This window comes from Mus caroli, chromosome 19 (assembly GCF_900094665.2).
Source record: "Mus caroli chromosome 19, CAROLI_EIJ_v1.1, whole genome shotgun sequence".
Lineage (NCBI taxonomy): Eukaryota > Metazoa > Chordata > Mammalia > Rodentia > Muridae > Mus > Mus caroli.
In genome coordinates, this window is record NC_034588.1 from 25,361,653 (window position 1) to 25,389,551 (window position 27,899).

General features: G+C 41.4%; 1 protein-coding gene across 3 annotated transcripts in view; it reads right to left on the minus strand.

The window, feature by feature from the left end:
* The window catches only part of Glis3 (GLIS family zinc finger 3), a 421,415-nt gene that overhangs the window by 72,231 nt on the left and 321,285 nt on the right, over positions 1-27,899 (minus strand). For all 3 annotated transcript variants that reach the window (XM_021152026.2, XM_021152027.2, XM_029472441.1), the window contains one exon: positions 24,039-24,149. In XM_021152026.2, the coding sequence (XP_021007685.1) occupies positions 24,039-24,149 (111 nt within the window). The remainder of the gene's footprint in view (positions 1-24,038; positions 24,150-27,899) is intronic.

The window sequence follows — 27,899 nt, forward strand, 5'->3', positions numbered from 1 at the left end:
AAAAAAAAAAAAAAAAAAAAAAAAAAAAAAAAAGTTTAAAAATACTTCAAAAAATGCTATAGGACAGCAGAATTTTAGTTCTGATGGGTTGTGCTCAAGCTTCAGAGTCTGCCTGCCTCGTAATACTTCTTCTACAGGCTGAACATGAATTTATTTTTTAAAATAACGATGAAAGGATGCTTAAGTAGGCACTGGTGTAGCCACGTAGCTTAACAAACCATGGCCCAGTGGCTGGGAAATGCCATGCAGGCATGTTCACTGCGTGCAGTTGACTCTTGTAAAATGAGGATACCATAGCTGCCTTCCTTGCTTTAAGAACTGAGATAGAACAGGGGGTACTTAACATCATGTGCAGAGCACAAATGTCAGTACAGGCTCCTCCACGTAGCTTGTTGTCCCATTCACCACCCTCCCTCTCCTTAAAACTGGATCTCTGTTCAAACAATACCCAGAGGTAACCCTGAATTGGCTGTCTGACTCGCAGAGGCTCAAGAATCAATGTCACCCTTGTTCTTGACATTCTACAGTTTCCATTTCCTCTATTAACATCGCCTGAACAGACAACACCTTTTAAAAAGCCACGGTCTGCATTCAGTCCTCAGCTTTCCAGCCGGTCATTACCTTGTACCTAAGGCTATGCTGGGGCTAAGAGATAAGAGGTACATAATCTGACACAGTTCCCTGCCCTTGCTGAACTTCTGATACAATGTAAGCAAAACACCAAATGGGCACCTTGGACCTTTCCTTATGTGTGACAGTCTTTGTTTTTGAGCATTATTTACATTGGAGCTCACACTTGCTAACGCTCCATTGCTGTTTGCTGATATGGAACATTAGTGTGTTTCATTTAACTCAACAGCCTATCGGCTGGCCCCTCTCCTTCCACTGCCATTTGTAGAATACATTTATTTTCTGGCGATAACAATAATGACATCTCTGACCAAAAACCGAATCATCTACAAAAAACAAAAACAAAAACAAACAACAACAAAAAAACAAGAACAAAAAAATAGCCTATGCCCAACGAACAACATGTTACCATCAAATCAATTACCATTCAAATAAACATTATTCCACTGTGTCGACTATAAACCAGAACGTGGGGTCTGGACTCCGACTTGGACCCAGCTTGAGCTTTTATATTCTTTCTTAGGAAACGTGTGACAACAGTGAATAGATTTTTCAGTATCTCTTATGACTAGTTTACCCTCTCTGATATGGACAGTCAGGAAACCTGATGTGCATTTATGTGTTATGAGTGCCTGTGGAGGCCAGAAGACAACTCAATGGAGCATGGGGCTCAGAGATGAAACTGAGATAGCCAGGTTTGGTGCCGAGCACCTCCATCTTGATCTGTCCCACCAGCCCAAGACCCAGCTTATAAACTTGTTGCACGGGGTGATGCAGACAATTCACAATATATAACCAGTGTTAACATGTGCAAACTGCTATGTCGATTAATCATCAGGTTTACACTAACGTTTCCTGTGACACGCTGTATAGATTCCTAACATGTACTCTTATTTTTTTTTTTTCTCCCTTGTTTAGTTTTTGGATCTTTTTCTCTGTCTGTTTACCAGTATTTCTTTCCTGACAGTGTAGTGCCATGACAAAGAAAAATAACAGAAACTTTAGGTCAAACAATTCCAAATTCAAGTCTTACCTCAGCCCACCTTGTGGCTAGATACTTGACCTCACAAGGTTCCAGGACTTCCCTCTGTACACAGGGGCGGTGACACTAATTCTGAAGGATTATTACAGTGTGGCCGAAGAAACCTTCACATAACTGCTCGAGTTGTTTACAGTTACAGTTTTTCTTCAGAAAGCTGCAGCACCAGCAACTGTTATAAGTGTTAAGGGCAATACCTGTGTTTCTAAACAGTGGGGCCTTAGCTTTAGACCCTGACCAAGGTTAAAGAGTGTCCAATCAAGATGGGAGAGCTCTTTCTGAGGATTAATGTCACCCTGGATGATTCTGTCTAAGAAAACTGGAGCTCATCTTCACTCTCTTAGAGATTAAGAAATATATGAGAAACTAGATGTGGAATATTCCAGAACATTCTAGTGATATTAACGTCATTGTCATTGACTTGTATCCTACTTTACAAAAAGCTGTGCCACTATCTATTGCTAGCATGCCCAGAGGTAGATCACTGAGGTTCAGACAGACGTTTCAAACATAAAAGCATGGAGCTGCGGGCTTTCCCCTGCATTGCTATATCTGTAAATACATTTCCTCCCGAGTTACTCACAAATGGGTACAGTCCAAAGTATGTCTCATAATCTGTGTCAAGCGCCACCATGAGGCATATCTCAAATACAGGACACAGAACTGAAAGTTGTTGGATTCTTTATTATATAAACAGGCAAGCATTAATATGGAATTTATTAAGGCAACATCCTCCTGCAGCCCTCAGGCCTGGCCGCAGAGTTGCGAAGACTAAGCGAGAGTAGGGATTACTTCTGCCATAGCTTTATACATCCCTCCCACACTGGCTTGCTGCACTAACGTGACCACACACATTCTATCTCCTCTGTTCAAGTGTAGTGTTTTCTTTTCCTTCAAGTATTCTTGGAACTTAATTAAAGCAGCCAGGATCTAGTAATTACTTCCCCTGTCCATCTTTCCAGCTCTGCATTGTCTTCCCTTGAATTGAGTTCTGACTGCAGCCCCTGCCTGAGCTAGTTTAGGAAGTGTGGGGAGGGAATAGCTACAAAGATCCTAGGAGCTCGGGTCTTTTCCCCCCTTCCTTTCATGTAATAAAAATGGAATGGCTGCAAAGGATCTGAGGCTGATTTATTCTGCACATGAGTGTTTGGGCAATTTTCAAATGCCTACTTCTAAAAATTGAAGGCTGTCATTTCAGTGGAAAGCACTTGCTTTCAGGCTCTCCATCTCTCCCACACTCAAGTCAGCTTCAATTTCCCCAGCACTGATAAATCCCTTAGTGAACTTTTCTGCCAAACATTACCTACCACCCAAGCTCGTGTGTTCTAACAAGCAGCTCTCCCTACTGACATGGCCTCCTGTCTCATGATCTTGGTCAAAACGAACCCAGATCTTCACTCTTCTCTAAATCCTGCTCACTCTCATTTGGGGCTCACACTTCCCCAATGTGTGGCCCCTTTTTCTATGTGCTCTTACACGGTTGCTTTGCATATTCTCCCAGGGCAGATCATCTTCTTCAGTTCATTTAGAGAAGAGAAGTCACGCCTCACCTCTCTTTTAGTCTTTCTGGATCTTTCCATTCTGTAATCATTTTTATTTTCACTTACACATCACAGAAGGGAAAAAAAAATACTGTAAGTTGAGTCTCTTGGTGCTATGTTAATTGATTTTATTTTTAAAATATAAATGGTGTTCTAGAGCAATGTTTGGGGAACAAACATGCAAATAATGAGTGGAAAACAAACCAGTAAATGGCTGTTAGAATTCATTAATCGGGGGCTGGGGAGATGGCTCAGCGGGCAAAAGCACCAACCTTCACAACCTTCTGTAACGAGACCTGACACCCTCTTCTGGAGTGTCTGAAGACAGCTACAGTGTACTTAGATATAATAATAAATAAATCTTTTTTTAAAAAAAGAGTTCATTAATCTATGCTTATTCTTTAGGGCCAGCCTTAAAGGCAGATTAAACCATGTGCTTATATGGCCCAAAGGAAAGAACTGGGCAAGGCAGGGCTAACATCCTTCAATAATCACTTGAGAATAAATCAGGCAATAACCAATTGAAATCTTAACAGAAATTTTAAAAAATCCACATATTTGGGAAATCTGTTCCTGTTATTAGTCAGTTTTCATTTGTGCCGAATTTCACTAAATCATGTTCTATATGTGAAATCATCTAAATTCCCTAGATAATTTGACTATTTCAATCTATATGTTGCTTCTCAGAATATGCAAATGAGCAATCCTTCCATGGGGAAATGCTAAATCATTCCATTTATACATGTATTTCATATCTCATTCATCTGGAAGGGCTGGGAGCAAATCCAACTTTCTACCTTGTGATTAAAGATTCAGTGTCTAGCATGTGTTTGATAAGCAGAACACGGGAATTTCAAGGCAAGGGAGCACCAAATTCTCAATTTGAGCCCCCTTTCTGACAATCTACTCAGCTGACAATCTGACTCTCAATAAGTTGACCGGACCATAACCCTGGTAGTTAAGGCTACACAGTCAGCCTTTCAAATTTACCTCATATCTCACTGCCACCCCGGAGGTCATGCTGTCAAGGGAAGAATGCCAACGATGCTATTTATGTGACTGGATAGACAAATTCTGCTAAAAATACACGTGTATGCTCATCAAGCGCTGTACCACACAGCTCTTCCCTCCCTGCCTGCCCCTCTAACTGTGCTGATCTCACAACACTTTGGTGCTGGAGTAAAATAAAGCTCTTTCTCCGGACCATCTGAAAGGAAGTCTGACACAGAGGGTAATCTCTGTGGAACCCAGGCAAGGAGTAGACGTCCCTAGACTTCCTCTGGTCTGGGAGGTTTCTGCCAAGCCATCTTCTTCCTGAGAATCTACTTTTCTTTGGGAGAAGGTGATAGCTTTTTGTCTTTATCATTCACCCACCACTTGCAACTAACTCAATCTCTGCTCCAAGAAAATAAATGCACCCCAAAGATTCTGATTAAATAAGGAAGCATTCTTCCAAAGGTCCTGAGTTCAAACCCCGGAAACCACATGGTGGCTCACAACCATTTGTTATAAGATCTGACGCTCTCTTCTGGAATGTCTGAAGTCAGCTACAGTGTACTTACATATAATAAATAAATCTTAAAAACAAAACAACACAAAAAACTCAGCTTGATCCATCTTATGGCTGGAGAGATGGGTCATCGGTTAAGAGCACTGACTGCTCTTTTGAAGGTCCTGAGTTCAAATCCCAGCAACCACATGGTGGCTCACAACCATCTGTAATGAGATCTGATGCCCTCTTCTGGAGTGTCTGAAGACAGCTACAGTGTACTTACATATGATAATAAATAAATCTAAGAAAGAACGAAAGAATGAATGAAAGAAAGAAAGAAAGAAAGAAAGAAAGAAAGAAAGAAAGAAAGGAACCCTGACTTGAAAAAACAATAAAAAGAAACCCTGTTAAAAAAAAATTATAAGCAAGCATTTTAGGGCAGGATGGGAAAGAAAATGAGGACTGCACATGGCTCTGCGCAGTGTGAGGACAGCATCCAATGTCTTAGGCAACAATGGCCTCACTGACTCAGAGGGACAGCTGAAAAGAAGTCCCAGTGAAGAAAAGTAAGCAGAGACAAGCGTTAGCAGCCTGTCACATGTTTGCTACCTTGGAAAATGGTATTCAAGTCTCCTTCCCCAGCACATGTGCCGCTGGCGCAGGCAGGCTCTACCACGTGTGCTTTAGTTCTCAAGGGCTCCAAGGAGCTCTAAACTTAGCGGTCCGCCGTGTCTACCTCCACTCTCCAGTGCTCCAGGCCTCATGTTGCTTGTCTGTCATAATTATCAGCACCCCCTTGGGAAGATGCTATTATTGGAAGTAATTTCACATTCTGACACCACAGGAAACTAGCTCAAGTTATAGCTACTTCGTATCTCAGCAAAGAGCCCTGTGTGATGGAAACTTTCAGTTTGCTACAAAGAAATGTATCAAGGAAATATATATTGAAAATCTTCACTTCCCTTGCTTCCCTGGTAATTCTACAAATGTAGAAGGGAGGAAGACTGAGGAGTCCAAAAACCCAACATTTCAAGTCAGTGTGAGCGCCATAGTTTTAAATCTGGCTCTAAAACATAAAAAGAAAAAAAAAATCAAGTTCTTTTGTTTTTTTCAAATCTGAAACAAAGCATGTCTTTTGGTTTACTTAGAAGACAATACTAAAAATCAAAGACACAGGCAATCTGTCAGGGAAAATGGCTCATCAATGATAGAGCTTGCTGCTAAGCCTGACTATCAAGAGTTATCAAGAGTTCAATCCCCAGGACCCATACAATTCTCATGCATGAGAACCAATTCTGCATATGCATGCCGTGTTGTGGTATGTATGTGCATACACAGATGTCTACCCCCCCACACACACACACTTTTTTTTAAAGTAGAGACAGTCAAGAACTAAAACACTATCCTTATAAGGACCCTGTTTCCTGTCCAAGAAAACTCAAGTGTGAGCTTTACAGTGGAACCTCAGGTCTGCAGACAATGGAAGGCCCAGGCCTTTGCAGACTCCCCCCCCCCCCAACCCCCAGCAAGGAAACATCAGGAATAGTAGCATGCGAACACAAGCAACTTAATTTTTTTCCTCAGACCATGAAGATCAAAAGAATCTTTCTATTCTATTGGGGAGACTCCCCGGCCTTCTCCCTCCCTTCTGCAGGAACCAAGCAAATTCCTCAGTCTCTCATGTCATTACCACAGCTGTAATGGGGTGTCCCCCTGTGCCAACTCTCTAATCAGTTTCAAAGTATGTTTTGTTGGTTCTCATTGACGCCACTCAAAGGAACCGGTCACTCGTGGTCTCAAAAGTTTTACAACAAATTGTATGATTAAACTCCTTAAACATGTCTGTCCATTACTAATCCTCTTTTGCCAACATCCCTTTCACGGAAAAATTGCAGGGCTGCATGGTGCCTGATTTATATTTCATTTTGAGAACAGGAAGTAAAGGGATTAAAGTTGAGGATTAAAACACTTACTCTCCACTGCTTTCTTTCCCCCTTGTCCCAAATGGCTTCTTGGTTGTCATGGTTACTGTTCACTGGTCCTTAGCCCTGAATGCATGCCTCTTTGCATTAATAAAATATTTTAAATGAGACCTCATGAAAAACAATAGAGAAAGTATTTCTAAGTTCAATAGCCCTTGAAAGAATTTTCCTTTTCAAAAAAAAATCTATTTTTTCATTGTCTTTTTATTGGTAAGTTTAAAAGGGAAACTCAAATTAAAAGGCAGTGGAGGGACAATCTAAAGAAGAACAATGCAAACTCAAAATTAGTCATCAGGGGCACAGAGAAATACTCTGCAATAAGAGGTTGGTTCTTTACTTATAAACCAGTGTTTGAAGGAAGATTAAGTGTCTCTGGGAATTTCTGAAATGTTGCAACACCATGTAAACAGCAAAACTGCACGTAAATGCAGAGTTGTCATTCCAAATTGCAAATACCAGGCAGGAAATGAAGGGCTGAGGTTTTTACTGCTGCAGTTAATTTAATCAAACCAACATAAATATCCCTTCTTTATAACCAAGTCCCGGTACTTCATAGTGTCAGCAGCTCCCAGGGGTGTAGCTAAAAGGTAGTAGAAATGGAAGCATGCTGTCAGGACAGGAGATACCTCTCTGAGCAGGGTATGTGGTCTAAGCCTTGTAAGGAACCCAGAAGAAACAATGACACTGCCAAGCAAGAGAATATAAGCGTATCTGAGCTGCTCTTTGACAAACACTCCACTGACATTCCGTTTAGAATGTGATGCCTGCATTCCTTTAAAAGGCCAAAGAAAACTGGGGAGTTGAAACACACCATGATACAAGTCCTATTGATGTCTACTTGGTTTCCTTTTTAATGCATGTGTTTGCTTGCATGCATGTGTGACCAACACGTGTGTCTGATGCCTACAGAAGCCAGAAGATGGCAGTAAATCCGGAAGCACTGGAGTTATAGATGTTTGTGAGCTCTCGTGTTGGGATGCTGGGAACTAAGCCTGTTCCTAGGAGGTGAAGCATCCTTCTAGCCCTGACTAGGGAGGAGTTAGTGTATGGCTGTCCCTGTGTATTTGTAAGACGGACCCAACAAGAAGAGGCAATTCTTCAGGGGTATCTCAGTTTTGTTTATGTTCTTGTGAGAAGACAGATGTAGAAAACCAGGGGACTGTCTCTGTCTTAATCAAAAGGAACAAGTGTAGAGATAGGGATAACTCACTTGGTAAAATGGGAGGACCTGAATATGACCCTCCCAGAAACTATATATCTATCTATACCTATATCTATACCTATACCTATATCTATATATCTATATCTATATCTATTTTAAGGTCAAGTATGATGGCATACTCTTGTAACCTCAATCTTGGGTAGTGGGAGACAACATTCTGACCTACTTGAAAAAAATCTCACAATGTCGAGACACCATGTCAAAATGGTATCTGAGGAACAGCACAAACAGTTGTCCACCACTCACACTTGTGGAAGTAGAGCATGCGTATGGGGTCCCTGAGTACTCCATACTGAGTGCTATAGATTAGTTACAGTGGTACTTAGCCCTGGGGAGGGTGCTTATAAAACAGGGTTGTCGCACTATTTATAAAAGCAGGCCATGTTGGAACATGTGGGAGTTATCATTAGGTCAAGAAATTGTTGGTAAGTGACAAACAGTCAGTACTGAGAAATCAAAATAGCCACAGATAGAATGGGGGGGGGGGAATCAAAGGAACACTATGTGAGGTCAGAAGAGCTCAGCTGGAGGCTGTTTCCAGTGCTCATCGTGTATCTGGTAAAGCCAAGAAACTTCTCTGAAGCTCAGGTCTCATGACCCCACAACAGAATGTAAAGGGACCAAGGAGTCCCATCTGGTTGCCATAGCCGGTCCAGCCACCAAGGGGCCCTAAGGACTCGGAGAAAAGTACTGCATGCACAAGGCTCAATGCCTTCTCCAACAGAAGGCCACATCAACATCATATTAACCTTGTAAAATGGCTACGGTGACCTGAGATGTCAACAGGCATGAAAATGCCAGGTGAGTTGGGAGAGGCAGAGCTTGGTAGCCATTATTTTCCTTTACTTTCGAAGCAGTATACCATAAGGGAAGTGGGAAAATGGATACTTGTGCCATTACTGGTTTCAACCAGAGCTCCCTGTTGCTCTCACTAATGGTGCCAAGTTTGTGTTTGTTATGTTTACCCACCCGGATCAACTTCAAGTTTCATGGTCCCAGGGGAAGAAGGTGGTACTTGGGGTAAAGATGGGAAATGGGACAACCCTGGGGATAATTAGGTCCCTAGGCTTATTTATGACAGGACATATTTGCAATTTAAAATCATGTTTTACAAAACAAATAGAGTGGATGGATGACTCCTGTGACTCTGAGGTGAAACGTGATTTCTGTATTCTCTCTGCACAGATGAGAGGAAATGAAGGAGCTCTTTGCACTACCATCTCAAAATTCACATTATTCGAGGATAGACAGTAACACTTGTGTATTGGGATGGTCCAGGTACTCGGAGACAGCTCTTGACTGTCAGTCTTCATCAGCTCTATTCTGTCAGAGCCTAGTAAAGACCTTAGCAGTGTAGACAGAGGGGCCTAAGCATGATGGTGATCCACACTTTTTAATCATCAAAAACTAATGGTCCTAGGGAGAAGCCCTGTGGGCTTGTGTAGCATGTCCCAAAATCTGAAAAGAAACTGGTGCCAGTGTACTACACAGAGTGAAGGTACATGCCACTCTTTCAAGATGAATGTGGAGGCCAATCCTAGCCTGCAATGAGCATGTCAAAGAGAGGAGAGTCAATGTTTTATTTAGATCCCTTAAAATAAGGTAGTCTTTGTATTTAAGGAAGGTACCAATAAGGAAGGAGGAAGCCTCCAGACTTCAAGATATTTACTAAGTCCACTCAGGTGTATGATCTCCTTGGACCACATGATAGCTCAGGGCTGAAGAGGTTAGGTTCTTTCACGTAAGCATGAAGACCAGAGGATGGAAAGGATTTCCCCTGGGGTCAGAGATGGGAATCAGACTCAGTTCCAAGGCTTTGCCTGTTCTTTCATGAGGACTGAGTCAAGGTGCAGCCAGTCAGAGAAGGAAGGCTTAATGAAAGCATTTAGAGTTTAATCAACATTGAGGGGGTGGGGTGAGACAGGGAAATGGCCTCTGTATGTTCCCTGTCAAATCTGAAACCTTCCAAAGAGGCAAAATGTGAAGCCATCGCTCTATAAAATGCATCTGTAGGAAAATGTCTATGAGGAAACAGCCACATGGTGAATCAAGCTTCGAACGTGCCAAGCCACTAAAACCATCTGTAACACATGTAGTGACGTAGTTAATAGCCATTGGTTACTTTAAATCAACATAAAGCTCTCCATAGAAAGTTAGAAAAGATCAGTGACAAGTCATGGAAAGGAAACACAAATGGCCAATAACATGGAAAAAAGGTTACATTTCAGAAACCCAAGGCTATCACTTGCATACTAATGTCTAGTAGTACCCATCAAATTCTGTCTCTTTCCTCATATTTGTGAAGTATAAGTAAGATTTGGTTTCATATAGTCCTAACATGACTACATTGCTTCATACTTCTGTAAAGTCTTGTCAATGATATGTTGTTAGGAATTTTTACTCAACATACACTAAAATCTCTATATCATTCTATGTAATATATAATTGTTCATAATAGTAAAACATTAAAATAACCTAAATGTCTAATGGTGGAAGACTGTTTAAGACAAACATTAAATCTTAAAATCTTAAAATGCAGCCAGGAAGACCCTTACTACCAGGGCGGAAGAGATGGCTCCCAGCAGGCCTCAGAGCACTTTTTGCTCTTCCAGAAGATCTGAGCTCAGTTGCTAACCCTACATGGTAACTCACAACCATAACTTCAATTGAAGAGGACCTGATGCCCTCTTTTGACTTCTTCAGGCACCAGACATGCATGGGGTGCACATGCCTACAAGGTGGTAAAATAAGCACACATGTAGTAAAAATAAATCTTTAGGAAGATACTGATATAGTACTATAATTGCTATGTTTTAATTAATAAAAGCACATATATATATATATGTGTGTGTGTGTGTGTATATATATATATATATACACACACACATATATATATGTATATATATATATTTGTTTTTGTTTTTGTAATAGAAATGGTCTCTCTATGTAGCCCTGGCTGTCTTGGAACTATCTATGTAGAACAGGCTGGCCCCAAAATGATAAGAGCTCCACCTGTGTTTGCCTTCTAATTGCTAGGATTAAAGATCTGCATCACTATATCTAGCAGACAGATAAACAGACAGACAGACAGATGATATAGATATAAATATGGGAAACATACACAGACAGATACACACCAGTACTAAGTTATTAGGATTAATTCATTCTAGTATGTATTTTAACATATCTGAAACCAAGGCATGTTATTCTCGATGGTATCTTCCTTTCAATCAAAGAATATATGAATACTCACATACACACATACACACACACACACAAATATATATAACTTACAGAATTTTTAAATGAAGATGCATTGGACTCTGAGCACAATCAATTATTTTTTTCTCTTCCTTCCCTTTTTCCCCAATACTGAGGATTGAACACAGGGTCATATCTACCTTAGGGACATTCTGTACTGGGCATGATAAAGTACATAGGAACTCTGTTACTATGTGGCATGTTAAGTTTTCATAGAGTTGCACATTAAAGGAGAAGCAGAACTCCCAAGGGAAGAGTAGAAAATGAGCAAAAAGACCAGGAAAAGAAAGAAGAAAGCAAAAGAACTGGCTGGGGTAATGGGAGAATCTAGGACGTAAATCTAGAGTCAGCTGTAAAAAGTGCATGTAAATGAATGTGAAAGTATGCTTAGCGAAAGCACACACAAAGCTAGGAAACGGAGAGAGAGACAGTCATACCCAAATTCCAGTAAAATAAAAGAGACCAAGCTAGGAAATGCAACCGATGACCAGAGAGAGAGAGAGTCTAGGCTTCATACTTGGAAAGATTCTACCCACAGGTGAGTGAGCCATACGGAAGGAAGTAATCAGAACCTAGGATGTAGTCACAGAAAACACCTGGAGAATGTACTCACATGCTGGTGAGAGAAAACCATGCATACAATGAGCCAATACCAGTAAGACGTTTAGTGGTCTCTCATGACAGCATTAGAAAGGTGGAGAAAGGTAGAAATGATGGTAACACAGCTGGGTGTAGACACAGTCAGATGAACCACAGCACCAAAAGAAGGCTGATTAATGGAAATGCCAACCTAACTAACTGCCCGTCTCCTTTCATCCCAAATCACTCACTAATTCCTACATTAGCACCATGGTTATCTCCCTGAATCAGAGAACTGACCACAGTCATTACCATCTTAGCAGGGCAGACCAAGACCCTTCAACATCAGCTCCCTTGCAAACCTTCCCAAGCTCAATGCTTGCCTAACTGACTTTCACATGCCTATTGATGAAACTCTATTCTCCACTGCCAGGGAAATGGAGATAAAAGGAGTTCTATGTGATCCATTTGCAAAATGACCTAGAATGTATGCGATCACAAAAAAGATTTGGAGAACCGGGAGTATTAAAGCTATGTTTCTATGTGTACAAGCAAGGTCCCTCTCAAAACAAAAAAGCTCCCTTGGAAACAGAACTGAGTATGGAATGGGCATTTAGGCTTTCAGCTCTCTAGTGTAAGGTTTGTGTAGTCAGGCTAAACCTGGTGATAGTCCAATAAAGATTCCCCCTGGAAATCAGAAAGCTTCAGATTACTGGAAGAGGATTTCTGAATATCTTTTTTTTTAGGTGTGTGTGTGTGTGTGTGTGTGTGCGTGTGTGCTTGCCTGTGCACACCTGTGCATGCATGCAGGTCACTCTCTGTCCAAATGTCTCTCTGTCACATGTCTGCCTATGTGTCCATGTCTGTCACTGTAGAGACCGGAGATCAACTCTGGGAAACCTCTTTGCTTCCGCCTTACTTTGTGAGACAGGACCTCCCGCTGGTCCCAGAACTCACCGTTTCAGCTAGATAGTTCCACTTATCTCTGAGCTCCCAACACTGGGTCACAGGCATGGCTGTAATACTTGGATTTTTATGAGTGTTTGTTGATCTGAATTCAGGTCCTCATGCTTGCACAGTGAACACTTTATTCACGGAGCCACCTTCCCAGCCCATTCTGGGGTTTTCTGAAATTGATTGCCTTCGTAGGCAGCAGGGTAGAGGTGGCACTTAAGGACCTTCTAATGCTGCTGAACTACACTTCTACCAATGGCTGCTCTGCTGCTATAGGAGGTCTCTGCAGTTTGGATGCAGAAAGACCCCATCCTCAAAAGCCACTTAGACAAAAGAGCTTTCTATTCTGGTTAAAAGAATAAATAGCCTCAGAGAGGCAGCTACTATCTGTAATCCTTCAACAGCTAACTCAAGCTACTCAACCAACAGAGGAAACAGTGAACATTTCAGACATCGCATGACACCTTGCCAGCGTTTGTAAAGAGAACTCTGGATTGCCAAGTGGGAGAAAATTCTTTCGCCAAAACATTTAGAGAAATGCCAAGATTGCAAACAGCATGTCAAGACTTAATGGATGGCTTTGCATTAGGCAGCATTAACTAACTCTGGCACATTTTCTGTCGGCCTCTTGGCTCGCAGGAAAGCAGCGTGCCACCTCTGCCATCACTCTTGGCTCCCTGCCTACTTCTAAGCCTTTAGCTTCTCAGAAACAAACGAGAGATTAGACAATGTAATAAAAAATTCATCCTGAGTCTAAGGGCTAAAGACATGAAGTAAGATAATATATACATTCACAATGGCTCTGAAATGTGGAAGTGCCAAAGGCAGGGACCCAAGACCTTTCTTAATATCACTATTGCCACGCTCACAGCTGAAGTCTCCTGAGTCACACAGTCTGTGTTTCACCTGATCTTTCAATGGCAGCCGTAGATGGCCTCAAAGGCAGCCACATGACTTCTTCAGCAAAAGTAAAACTCAATAGGCCAAGAAACAAATGTTCCTTTTCCCTTAGAAAATTCTTGCTTTACCGTATTTTTACCTCTTTTTATACTTTTAAAAATCTTATGTGTGTGTGTGTTTTATGTACATGTATGTACATGCACCATATGTCTTCAGTGTCCACAGTGGTCAAAAGAGGACTTTGAGAGCCTAAAACTAGAGTTACAGATGGTTGTGAGTCATCGTGTGGGTGCCAGGAATCGGGAAAAGCAGCCACTGCTCTTACATGCTGACCCACCTCTCCGGCTCCTTACTCTGGCCTCTTCTGCCACTTCTCAAAGGCAGCTTCCTCAACGGAAATGGAAAAAAGCAAAGCATTGTGCATTGGAATGCCCTCACTGACCCATGCTGTCACCCCACACAGAAGGCCTGTGACTCCTCCCATGCCTGACCCCTCTGAGGAAAGGACAGCAACAATCACTGTGCGTGGACCTTCTCCCTACTCACACCGTCGGAATGAACAGTTATTATGAGCCTGAGCTTACAAATGTGCAGCTCAAGTCCTGAGACATGGAGCCATTTGACCAAAGGTTCTAGCATTAAAACTGGTGATCTAGCTGCATATGTATCAAAAGATGGCCTAATAGGCCATCACTTGAAAGAGAGGCCCATTGGACTTGCAAACTTTATATGCCCCAGTACAGGGGAATGCCAGGGCCAAAAAGGGGGAGTGGGTGGGTAGGGGAGTGGGGGGAGTGGGTATGGGGGACTTTTGGTATAGCATTGGAAATGTAAATGAGCTAAATACCTAATTAAAAAATGAAAAAAAAAAAAAAAAAAAAAAAAAAACTGGTGATGGAAGAAAGAGCGGAATCCAGGCCCTTGACTCACTCTGTAGCAAACAGATCCTAAGTAGAAATAAAATGGGCGATAAATATAAAAGTAAGTAAACTGGTAAGCCTGTGAAGTTACGTAAGGTCAACTCAGTACAGTCAGCATCTACAATGGGCACAAGGTAAATCTCTTTACTATGCAAACAAGAGCCATGCACCTTCCATCTATACAGCAGTAGTTATGAGTGGTCTGGTGTCAGATAACCATTCTCAAGCTAAAGACAAAAATTTCTGAAAATAGTCAGGTCAGACTGTCTGGCAGAGAGTTCCAAAACACATTTTAAAAAAAAAAGTCACGAGGTTTCTTTTTTTTGGGGGGTGGGGTAAGAAAAATAGAGTAGATAGATTATCAATTTTTATTCACATCATAATCTCTTTTCATTAATTATTTTTAAGCAGCTAAGATCACTTTAAGGGGAAAATTAATTAATCAAAGTACCTGAAGCAGATTGCTGTTAGCTTACTGAAATTTCAACGACCTCTTGGTATTCCCTATGAATGCCGTGTATTGGGTAAGACGTAATCCCTTGGAGAACAGCTAGCTTTGATGGCAATACACACTGTGTCAGGTGCCACACTCAGTGTTTTACCGCCATTATCTCACTATGACATGGACACTGCATTAATGAACATCATACAGTTATGACAAAACCCACTGCTTTGTAAGTTTTAACGTATCATAATAAAGTTGTGCAACTGCATAAATTCCAGCATCACAATGTAATATATAAGTGAAAAACTCAACATTAACTCACGACCTTAAAGCAGAATAATCTCTTTTCTCGGCATGATGTTTCTAAATTAGCTAACCTGAACATATTTACGCTGAACAGTCAATGCTAAGTGAGAGAGAATAGGACCAGGTACATCTGATAATTCTTTTCTCTTTTCCTAATGAATAATCAATTAGCACTGAAGTAAAGGACACTTAGAAGTTCACGATGCCTCAGTCTCACCAGCTAATCTTATTTTAAATAAAGAAATCACAGTTAAAATTCGTCATAATGTACTTTAGTGACGGTCAGTTTTATGTTTTTTTTCTTGGCTAGCCTATAATCTACCCTAGTTAATAAAACATTCACAATTTAAATATTGCTGTGAAGACATTATGTGACTGCTTAGCATCTCCAGTCAGTTGACTCCATTATCTGATGATCGCTGTGGGTCTGATGTCATCAATCTTAAAGATGTAAGAACTCGAGCTTCCCAGACGAGGCTTTAGCCCGTGTCGGATGGATCCTACTCCTGGCTAAACAACCCAAACGAGCAGGAACAGTGCAGCTTTCTTAATCTGTCTCTTCCTCTCACTACTCACATTCAGTTCATTGCCACTTCCTCTTCTCTCAGTTCAATCCAGATTGCTTCCTTCCAACCCTCTAAAAGTACATCAACTCCGGACTCTGGTCATTGCTTACAGTCTCATTTCATTCTCCAATTAACTAGCAACACAGCTAGTCCTCATCCCACCTTGAATATCAGTGCTGTTTATGTCAACTTAACACAAACTAGAGTCATTTTGGAAGAAGGACTGTCAATTGAAAAAACAATCCCTACTGAATGGCCTACAACTATGTCTTCAGTGTACTATCTAGATTTATGATTGATGTGGGAGGCCCAGCTCACAGTCGGCAGGGCCATCTCTGGGGAGGTGCTCCAGGAAGGCAAGCTGATCAAGCCAAGAATCAAAAGCCAGTAAGCAACACTCTTCCATCGCCGACTTCAGCTCCTGCCTCCAGGTTACTGCCTTGTGTTCCTGTCATAACTTTGACAGTGACCTGAAAGTTGTAAGCAGGAATGAGCCTCTTCCTTTCCAAGTTGCTTTTGGTCATGGTGTCTTACCCAAGCAATAGAAGCTCCAACTAAGACTGCCTCTCTGCCTCCAGGGAAAGGAAACTATGTTACCGTTCCATACATCCAAACACGCAACAAAAATCTCAGACACAAGAAATGTTGAAAAAATATTTGTGGAATAACTTGAATTGTCTTAAAATACTATGCTAGGGAAGTCAATATTCAAGAGCAAAAGAGGGCGAAATATTCTTAACTGGGTAATGTCTTAGGGGAAGGTAGTTATAACCAAAGTCATATAAGTAAGGCTGGCATTCACTAGGTGTCTTGCTTTTGCCTCGGAATCTTAATTTCTATCAGTGAAGTCCAGGGAACGTTTCTAAAGAAAAAAAAAAAAAACAATTTGTTTTGCATGTCTTTGGGGGAACATTCTTGAGCTTCTTCAAGCTCTCCATCTCCATCCATCCCACAAAAGCTCAGGTAATAACCCCAGGACAGAATCGAGCATCGTGGGCTTAAACTTTAATTCCTTCTGGTTTGGGTCCATTTCCTTTCCTTTTTATGAGCCATTTTTGCAGCCTCCATATGTTCCTGAAAGACAGGCTGCAGCAATATCTGAGAGATGGCTCCTCCAAGAATACTCAGTTCTCAAGGAGGAAAGCGTTTCCAAGGACATTGTTCATGTGTTGTCACTCACAATGGGCTGCCGGGGATGGCTGCTACGTGACACAACAATGCTTTTCTCCTGAAACGGCTTCTCTTTCACCTCTGGGGCCCAGTGTTTGCCTTTCAAAGTAGCTGCAAAGATGGGAAAGTGGAAAAACTGGAGGAATGTAACTTGTTAAGTCACGATGCAATCGTAAGCACCGTTTAAAAGAAGCTAGTACCCTCCTGGTGTCCAATCCAAACACGGCGGGGACAAGGCCACCTGCCCAGTATCTGCCATGAAAAGTTTTTGCATCGGGCATAGCCAAGTCCTTGTGTGAAGTCACCCTGAAAATAAATCCTCACAGCTCAGAGGGCCAAGGTACAATCAATGTGAAAGCATTACCCAGGGAGAGAGGAGACAGAGTTCAGCTGAAGCAGAGAAGGGAAGACAGGCACGAACTAGCAGAGGGAACAGTAACCATGAAAGGAGGCTCGTGTGTTTTGGAAGCTGAGACAATGAGTAGGCACACCTGGGAGAGGCAGTGTGAGACAGTCTCTTGGTAGCTTAAACACAGTGTTCAGACTGCAAAGACTGTGGTACATGTTTCCCCCCCCCCCAAATAATTTTCATTATAATCACGAGAAAGAATGAGAAATGTAGGAAGTTCTTCCTGTCAATCAATTAGGAAAACAATTGTTGCCCTAAGGTAGCTGAGCTTGGGCACTGGACTGCCTGAAACTGCAGAGTGAAGCAACGCCAGAGGGTCCTCATCCTTCAGGTGGTTTGCCAGGATGATAGGAGACAGCCAGCCCTTATGATTTTATATGCTGGGTTTTGGTGCCAAGTAAGAGATCTCAGCAGGTACAGAAACAAAATGACCTTACTGCACATAACAGCGTTTAGTGATGGATTCATCATCATCAACAACAACAACAACAACAACAACAACAACAACAACGGCTTCAAGGATGAAAAGACACGCCTTCAGTCCTTTAACAGCCTTGGACGTTCGCAAAGGCACTGTGTACCATGTCATATGACATATCACACTCACCTCTGCTGCCCAGAAAGCACATGTCTCCATTAGACCTGTCATCTCAGGAGTGCAGAGACAGCCTCATGTCACTCAAAATGGTCAGGAGCAGCCAAGGCCTCACCTGCAAATCAGGCTCAAAGGATCACACCTGTGGACCACCTGAGTTGTGCTGTGTGCCTGGAGGTAGAGGTCACCAGTTTTGATGGCCAGAACTTGTCACGTTCATGCCACCCCAACTAATGAGGACAGGCTGAAGAAAGAGGCAACTAAACTAAAGCTAAAGCACTTCTATGTGTGGTCCCAGTACTGAGAATGCGAAAGCACTAAGATCCCAAGTTCAAGGCCAGCCTGAGCTACACAGTGGTACCCTGTCTCAAAACAAAGAAATAAACACACAAATCAAACAAAAACCCTAACATGAGCCAGACGATTCAAAAAGTGCTAGCAATTCCGGGTTCTTTGAAAGTCAGCTCAAACAGGGAAGTTTGACTGAATATCTGGACTGAATCGGTGGTTTTCTAGAATACTGCAACCAATGTATCTTTTCCCTCATTTTTAAAGACGTGATCTCTTTGCCCTTCTGCTCAGTTCCTGGACCATCTCAGCTCACACCCCTCCCATTATCAGCCTTTCTGTGTCTTCCCTATTTGCACTAATGTCACACCAGTTTCTCATGTGCTCACCTTCATCGGAATGCCAACCGAAGAGAGCAGAAAACACAGCTCCTCCACGCGTTTGCTTCTACGGCTCTAACCAGTGTCCAGCACATAGTAGGTAACCAATAAATTCTTACAACATGGAATAAAGGAAACTTTGGAGACCCTTGTAAAGTGTCTCCTTGCAAAGCTGCTTCCTGAGGTGCTGAGAAGGGGGTGGTTCTTCTGTGTGCCAGCCCCTTAAGGACGGTGAGTCCATTTGCTGCTCGGGCAGGGCACTTGGGTTCAGTTCCCGCTCCCCACATGGTGGCTCACAAACAGCCTTAACTCCAGTCCAGTGTACCCAATATCCTTTTCTGACCTCCAAACCAGGAAAAGTGGTGCACTTACCAGGTAAAAGCACTTACACACACAAACCAAAAATAAATCTAAAAACGAGGACAACATCAACCAAATAAAACCTATCTAATAACATCGCCACGGAATGTGTTTCAGGAGTAGTACACGGGCACCAACTTTTACTACAGTTAAGACCCTGGGCCATCATCCCAGGGGTGGCAGCACATACTCTCCTGTAAAGATGAATGCAGTTCTTCTGATGGTATGAAGAACACACACTCATTTTATTCACTGGTCTTTCCAACGGAAGACCATCTCCCTCAAGTCCCCCACCAACTCCTACAAGTATGGATTATTCTGAGCCCCAAGCCATATACAGAAGCAGCAGCACACTTCAAACATGAAAGCACTATTGTGCTGGGCCAGGTTGCCATCGAAGCTGCCAGGCAACTTGTTCCAAGTAGCAATAGTTGTGGATATGGGTTAGGATTCGTGATGGTGGATAAGGATGTTTTCCATTAAAACATAAGCACTTATTCTCGTCACTATTGTTCGCCGAACGCTTTTCTTTCAAGAGCATCTCCCACAATCTTTCTTGGAACTGATCTCTCGGCTGAGGGGGATGGGGATCCAGATGTGTCTTGCCAGCGTTCTGAGGTGTGAAGTTAGTCGCTTACCACTGTTTATCACCAAGGGGACGGTGCACAGATGTTTGTGAGCTGTTTAAAAAGGCAACTCTGTACTGATTGAATATCATCCCTATAACAGAGTCCTCCTCACACACATCCACTACAGCAGTGTTACTAAAGCATGACAGAAGAGTTGCACTGGCTTATTATCCTAAGGCCAAACTGTGCTATGGGCTAATTCCTAATACTCTATTAATGATTTTTAGCTGATTCCTTTCAAGGAACAAAGGACAAATAATGACAAGGAACTGTGGAATTTGGAGAGGACATCAACGTACACCCCACCTGCCAAAGACCCCACCCCATAGACTAAGACCCCACCCCATAGACTAAGACTCCACCCCATAGACTAAGACCCCACCCCATAGACTAAGACCCCACCCCATAGACTAAGACCCCACCCCATAGACTAAGACCCCACCCCATAGACTAAGACCCCACCCCACAGATCAAAGCAGAAAACAAAGAATGGGAAAAGGCAAGCTTCATTATCGTTATGCTCCGAACTCCAATTCACAGGGAAGGATTATTTCCATCTCTCTTCTCATGGTTCCAAGAACTACTCACTGCCAAGTAAGCCACGGGCTCCCCCGTGACGCTTATAGTTCTGGGGAGATTCTGGGGAAAGATGGCGGCTTTTAACAGTCTAAAGAATTACCCGTCTCACTTGAAGAAAACTGCATTAAGTAAGTTGCCTGTGCACAGCCAGAATACAGAACTCACTCTAAGTACGAAATATAAACGTAGGTAATTGCAATCGCTGGTGTCGAGGTCATGAAAGTGAACATCACTGACGTTCAGCCAATCAAAGGTCAATGTCTAACAAACATTAATAACTCATAAAGTTTAGAATCTTTATGCAAGTGCGGACTGGATGAAGATTCACGTCACCTCTAACTCTCAGGCACTGCTTGTATTCATTTTTTTTTTTTTAAAGTCCATTTTGACAACAGGCTAGGGTTGAAGAAAACCATGTTCCTGGTACTTCCAAGGTGCAAATGAAAAATTCTGATAAAACTCACAGCCTTGAGAAGAATTTCAAGTGGCTCATCTGCCCCAGTCTTCTCGCATTTCACTCGCGCATCAGGAAGAATTGAAGGACAGATTCTGTACCTTTTGCTCTGGAGGCTAAATTCTATTCTCAATGAATACCTTTCCTGGTGGCTTGAATGCTTGTCTACTCATTTTATCAGTGCGCCCCTGTTTCAAAGCATTCAAGAACTGCGCCATACACTTGATGAACAAGTCTGGGTGGGTGCCTGCTGGCTGATGAGATGCGGTGTATGTATGTGTATGCTTGCTTGCTTTTTGCAAACAAGAGAAACTACCCTCTGTATGTAATAAGCCAAACTGTCTCTGCTCCCCTGGTCTTTTCCTTCTTCTTTCTTAAAACATCTTGAAAAATGTTTGGCTAAGATTCCAGGTCCATCTGATTTTCTGGTGGAATGGGTCACGTGTCAGGAAGGACCATATGCCTGTGGTTAGGGTACCACTCAGGAGCAAACTGCTTCTCCTTATATACATTATCTTATGGGTGTTTGTTACTGAACCCAATTTCCGAGCTGGGCCTCCTAAAACTGGCTAAGTTAAGACCAAAATAATGTCATTTAGCATCTAGGGGGAGGTTAAAGAGAGGATTAGAGAGAGGCGGGCAGGCAGGGTATATTAAGCAAGTCCATGACTAACAGGGTGTGACAGCATAGAGTTTTATTCTTTTCAGCAAAACAATTCCCTATGGCTGGGACCATTACTCCACTGTGCCTTTATCACCTTGGAATTTTTATGGTTATTTTTGATGAATTCACATTTCTGTAAAGCCCCTTTTGAAATCATGCCAGTTTTCCAATTTTTAATTAAAGTCGTAAATAATCTTAATTCTGCCTTAAAAGGTTTATTGTTTCTTTTTTTTCCCTAAGTATTGATGCCAGGAAATACTTCAGATACCAAGTTCTGACACGAGTGAGCAGTTAGGGGCTCTCTAAGGTCTAGTGACAACATTGTACCGTGTAAATGTAGCGCACTGGGATATCGGCACTCGATTTAACAGCACGGAAGGGCAGATTTGGGGATTTCTCAGCCGCTGTCTCTCTTGGGAGTGACACAGCCTCTTTTTGTTAGATGAAGCAACATCATGTTAATGTCATGAATTACCTATCACAGACTTAGAAGGGGGTTTTGAAAAGTAAACACTGTACATTTGTGACTGAGGGCTGAGCCAAATGGTTAGAGGAAGTCAACCAAGTCCGATTTGCACAAAATAGAGAAGACCCCAAAGCAAAGCCATTAGAGAGGGAATACTTCCCTGCCCTGAAGTCAGAACTAAGGAAGGGCTGCGGTGTCTGACATGAGGATATCAGATTGCTCACAGGCCGCTGTTCTTCCCTGGACTACTCAGGCTGAAGGAGAACTATAAATACAGCCATACCTTACAGTCTCAATGCTTTCCTTTTTCGATTAGTGCTTCAATAAATATGCCTATAATCAAACCTACTCTCTCTTTATAGGAGGCTAACACACACCTTTATTCCACAGAGAAAGTATTTAACACTCTCTAGACAGCCTGTGTGCCTCCACACCTGTGAGCATCAGTACTGTTGTCTCTATAGGTGGTTAATACTCTCCCATGCTTAGCAGTGGCTCTGTGAGCCTTCAAGTGGCTCGCTCACTTACTAATGATAAGCTTGGTGTTATTAGTAAAAGCCCACTTTATTAGAGACAACTTGGAGGTAGCAAATGGTCAGATTTAGAATGAAAGCCCTCTTCTGCTAAATGAATAATGTATTCCTTTGAGTTTTGTAAGCTACAGACAGTGACAAAGCCAACTGAAAACAACTCTGCTCAAGGATCCAATCGTGACAATGTGATATTTTAAGGGGAGGCGTTGTCTATTCCGTTTTATTGACACTAAATAAAATGCCTTTGCCTTTCTAACATCAGATCATACCTAGCCCATGCCAAATGGTTCGGGGTAACATATTTTATGAAGAGATATATTAAATCTATTTCTAGAGGAAAAGTATTTTAACTACTGATTTATAAGACTGGCTTTGTAAGTAGTTAAGTGTATCTGTCAAGTCCTTGCAGCAGAGTGGTTTTCTTTCTCAAAAAGAAGGCTTGGCTTAAGAACTTTCTGTCTATAAGCCCTCCACTGGCACTCAAGTTAGTATCTCCAGACAGAAAAACTTCAGTGTAGGTATATATACATATACATACATACATACATACATACACACACACACACACAATTTCCTAACACCAATGTCAAATGCCAAAAAAACTATGAAAGAAAATGCGCAATTTTGACAAAAAGACACAGTGACCGAAAGACCCTTGTACTAAAAACACCTAGTTAATGCAACTCACTTCTTCCAGGGACAAAACATTCTACTAAATGTTCAAATATATAAAAGCTTGGGTGCTGGAGACAGCTCAGTGGGTGAAGTGATTATTGTCTGAGCATGAGGACCAGAGCTCAGTCTGAGTGATAAGCCATCTGTGGTGGTACACACTTGTGAAGTCACTGTTTGAGAGGTGGTGTGAAAGCAATTGGACAGTTCCTGAGGAACAATAGCCATGGTGACTTCTGGCCTCTACCTATAGGTACGTATACATGTGTGTCCACCCACACAAGAATATGCATATGTGCCCACACCCTCACATTCCCACAAAAAAGTCAGTTATGAAATTACTTAAAGGACAGTAAATCCCCTGTCTCAAATGTTTGGAAAGCCAGCCGGGCCAGCCAGTTGAGAAATTCACAAAGCCAAATTAACACAGGATGGCTGGATGACCTTAGACATTTATTCTAAGCCTGTAACACTGTAATATTTGCAGATTTTGAAAGCTGCATTAATCTCTCACTCATGTCAAGGCCAATTTAAGTTCAGTACTTTATCCCCTCTACCCCTGATTTCATGCATAGTACCAGTCAGCTAGCTTCCCTCAAGCCAACCATGGGGAATGGTCTCTCAATCCAAGAGGGTCACCCAAGTTCTTCATTAGAGTGGAAATTATTTGAGCTAGCTAGTACTTTTATGAAAAAGTGTTTCTCTCCAGAAAGAGCTTCCAGAAATTTCCATAAAAACTTTTTGTTATTAACATTTCCTGGGGTTGGTGGCTGGCATTAATTTTCTCCAATTCTCATATACAAGCTTCCACAGAGATTTTTACATGACTGTATTAGTTGTGCCAAGTACAGCCTTGCCTCAGGGAAGACCTCTCTGTCCTCAGTATCCAGCACAGGACGTCTTCAAACTCAAAGATTCCCATGCCACACAGAAACTCTGTACACTGCAAGGATAATTCAAACGTGCTTTTCCCAGCTGGAAAAAACTCCCTTTGAAATTTACCTTTTTCCTTGCTTGCTGCTCTCGGGAAGAATGTGCCTTCACGTGCTTTCTGAGGGAGCTTGGGTCTGTGTAGCGCTTTGTACATCCTGGAATTTGACAAGCATAAGGTTTCTGAACGAGAAAGAAAAAGAAAAGAGCGAGCTGTGGTTAAACTGTAAAGGGATTAGGGTCAGGCTTTCTTCAGACTGCTCAGAGCAAGAGCTGTTACTGAATGACAGATGTCAAGTGCTGGGGAATACTCATGCATTTTAATTAGAACACCCCCGAATTCTGCGTCATAAAGATGAGAAGGGTAAACTTTACAAATGCCCCACAGAGATGCCCTATCCTTGCTTTTTAAAAAAAAAATAGATTACCTTACATTGCAGTGTAACCATAAAAATCTTTTGTGGAATTTTTTTTAAGGTAATACTTACATACTTACAATTATGTTTCCCTGAGAAAATCTTTGGTATTGTCAGAAATAGTAAACAGATTCTTTAAGGGTTCAGGTAAAGAAGCTGTAGAAAAGTCCAGAAAAGACTGGGTACGGTTCAGAGGTAGGTACCTGATTCAGAAAGAGAGGGAAAGAATGAAGAAGGAAAAATTAGTGTAAAGCGAGCAAGAAACAGTATGTCTCAAACAACAGACGAATTATCGCTCAGCCAGAGGAATAGTAATATTAGTAGCCACGGAGGAGTAAAGTCTGAGGGGTGTGAGTGAGCAGAGGGCTGAGGGACAAGGGTGTAAATGTGTCCATCCCAGTTCCCTGTGGCAGGGCAGCAGAGGGCATGAGGGATGTGAACATGTGAGGGATGCTCCCAAGTGCTTGGCACCTAAGTAGAAATGAACCAAGACCTACAGGGGAGGGAGAGACCAACTCAAATCCATTCTGACACCAACACTCTCACCGAGTACTGACAAAAGTTCTTGATAAGAACTTTGGAGACAATGACTTGGGTCTCAAGCTAAACCAAAATCTCCCAACTATTCCAAAAACTTAAAAACGCAAAACCAAAACAGGAGCAACTGTGTACATGAGATGAATAATCATCCGCCATGAGCACAGAGACCTTGGTCGGTACAGTATGAGAAAGATCTGGATTCTTCTCTTGATGGCTCTGGAAGCCTGCTGTGCCAAACAAGAGTGTGGCATGGCAACCTTTCCTCTGTCAGGCTCGAGTTTTCATGTGCTTATCATCATCTGAGGAGACACATGGATGTTCTGACTTGCTTACTGGAAATGATGGTTAGAATTCACTAACATTTTGTCATTTTTGTTCACTTCAAGAACAAGACAGAATCATGGTATATCTTTCATTTGAAACCCCCAATTTGAATAGTGGATGCAATTACTCATTGACTGTTCTTGGCTGATTCTGATTGATTGGATTACCTAAGATTATGAAAGATTCATGGAAGTGTGATCATTCGGAAAGCAAAATTGTCTTGAGAAATTGGTCCAGCTAACTAATTCCCTGTAGTTTCAGAGCTTCCAGAATGTGCTGTGTACTGTATTAAATTCTAAGAAATTTAACACTAAATGTTGGAAGAAGAGCAACAAGGCCCTTACTTCTCCTTTTTAAAAAAGTGAGTGGGTGTTGGCGAAAGACACCAGCTAAGGCGCTTCCATTGGGGCAACACAGATTTTGTTTTACCCTTGGAATCGTTTCTGGGTTCACCCGGCTTTCTTGAACTAGCTTTCCCTACTCTGCCTTCAGCTCATAGCAGCAAGCAGCCAGTATCCATCCTTATTAGTAGTTTGACCATGAGCACACACACTCATGTCTCTGACCATCAGTATGCTTCAGGGAAGAAGGTTTATGGACACTGATATGCTCTGAACATCTATGCTGCTTGAAATGGGGCTGGGAGTTCCATTTTCCATTTGATTTGAGGTACTCTTGGAGAAAGCTCAACTATAACCAGTCCTCACAACTGGTCTTGAGCCCTCCCTCTTGTGTCTGCCACCTTGGACCAGGATGCCCAAACATCTCTCAGGCTCTGGTGTGAATAGTAGTGGTATCCCCATCATTCTATCTCTGATTATTCAAGCCTAAAATGGAATGCTACATGCCCTCAGAAAAGGTATTTCATGATCTTCCAGCTGTCCTGAGTAATTACTTCCCTTGTTTAGATTTAAGATGTTAGTAGAGAAATTGTATTAATAAAAAAATTCAGGGTTATTTTAATGAACTCAATAATCTTTGTGGGAAAACCATTTTTTTCAATAAAGGATCTGTTTAGTTGAAAAGATATTTTAATGCAAAAATCCTGTCAGCTTCTGTATAAGGTATGATTAGTGGAAAGGAACCTAAATTTAAGCTCTAAATTCTTCAAACAGCTACAGTTTGCTTTAGAAAACAAGTGGTTTATTTCAATATGCTCTTAAAAAGTTTAACAATTTATTAAAGGAAATAAGCATTTAAAGAGAAGGTAACTTGGATCTTAAAGAAAACCAATAGTTTTAACAAGTGTAATAGAGAAAATCTTTTTAAAATGGTAAAAATGACTGGGTTCTAACAGATGTACTGAATTCAAGTCAAAAAATTCAAGTAAAAGTTTTGTTTAAAACTTTTTAAAAAAGTTATATATTTTTAATGCTCTAATTACTATATAAATGTTTTGTGTGATTAGCTACAATTAGCACCAATAAGCGTATTGTAGAAAAACATCAGGTTTCCTCAAGGACAGCTCTGAAACTACAGTGAACTGGATAGCTGAACAATTTCTTAAGACAGTTTTCATGATACGAATGGTCACACTTCCATGATATGGTTCAATAACAAACTGGAAAATATGCTGGATAAGATTAAGACCATTTTTGATACAACAAAATCAGACACTTTAACATAATTTTTTCTTATTTTTGTATGTTGAAAATCTTAGCAGTTTTCATGTATTTATTTAACATTCTATTCTAGTAGTCCTAAACAGATCAATAAATTCAACTTGGCTCAAGCAGAAAAGGACTGTTTCTTTTCCCATATTTTGCTAACTATGTTTCCTGTATTTACCAGACAAACCATCACACTTATACATATATTAGGAGATAATTCTGTTTAGAAAGGTTATATGACATATAAAGCTAAAATGACTTCAACAAATATGACTAATAGAGACTAATATAAAAAAGGTAATAAATATGTCAACTATAACATCAGAAGAATCTTAAATATGTATGAGAAGGTGTGTGGAAATAATAGTATCTTTTCAAAATTCAAACTCGGGTGTAGTTTAATAATAGACATCAGAACGTTAACACTGAGAAAGTACTGTCATGAATACATTATTTTCAAGAACGTGGGATAAGAGATCCACGATGTGTATAATGCATTTATCCCAACGGCTTTGTTAAGTGAAGTGAAATTACACAGCATCTACCTGGCCTCCTCTAAAGAAAATGGCTTCAAAGCTCACGGATGCAAAGGAGTGTTTTCAACATAATGGGAGGAAATAAAAAGACAAAAGTTATATAGACAGCATTTGCAAGGAGTAAAATGTAGCGGCACTAAGGGAGTTAGGGTGTGAAAATAAAACTCAATTGTTCTCATCAGGTTGATATAAAAGGATGTGTGACTGTTAACACAGACAACGCATGTATGAAATGAACTCGGGGAAAGATCTGCTCTGTCTTTTTAGATGAATTACAGGTGAAAATTAACAGATGGTTTCTAAAGCAAAAGCCCAGGTTCATGCTCAACACCGTTCTGGCTGAAAATCTAGGTCCAGAGGAAAAGAACAGGGTCAGCACATAAACACTGCACTTCATATTCTTTCCAGCTGCATACATTGTCTATTTTGGTACAGCTTGATATATTGATAATCGCTTTAATTATCTCTAGCGGGCATTCTGTGTGCTAAGACCTACTACTGTATGAT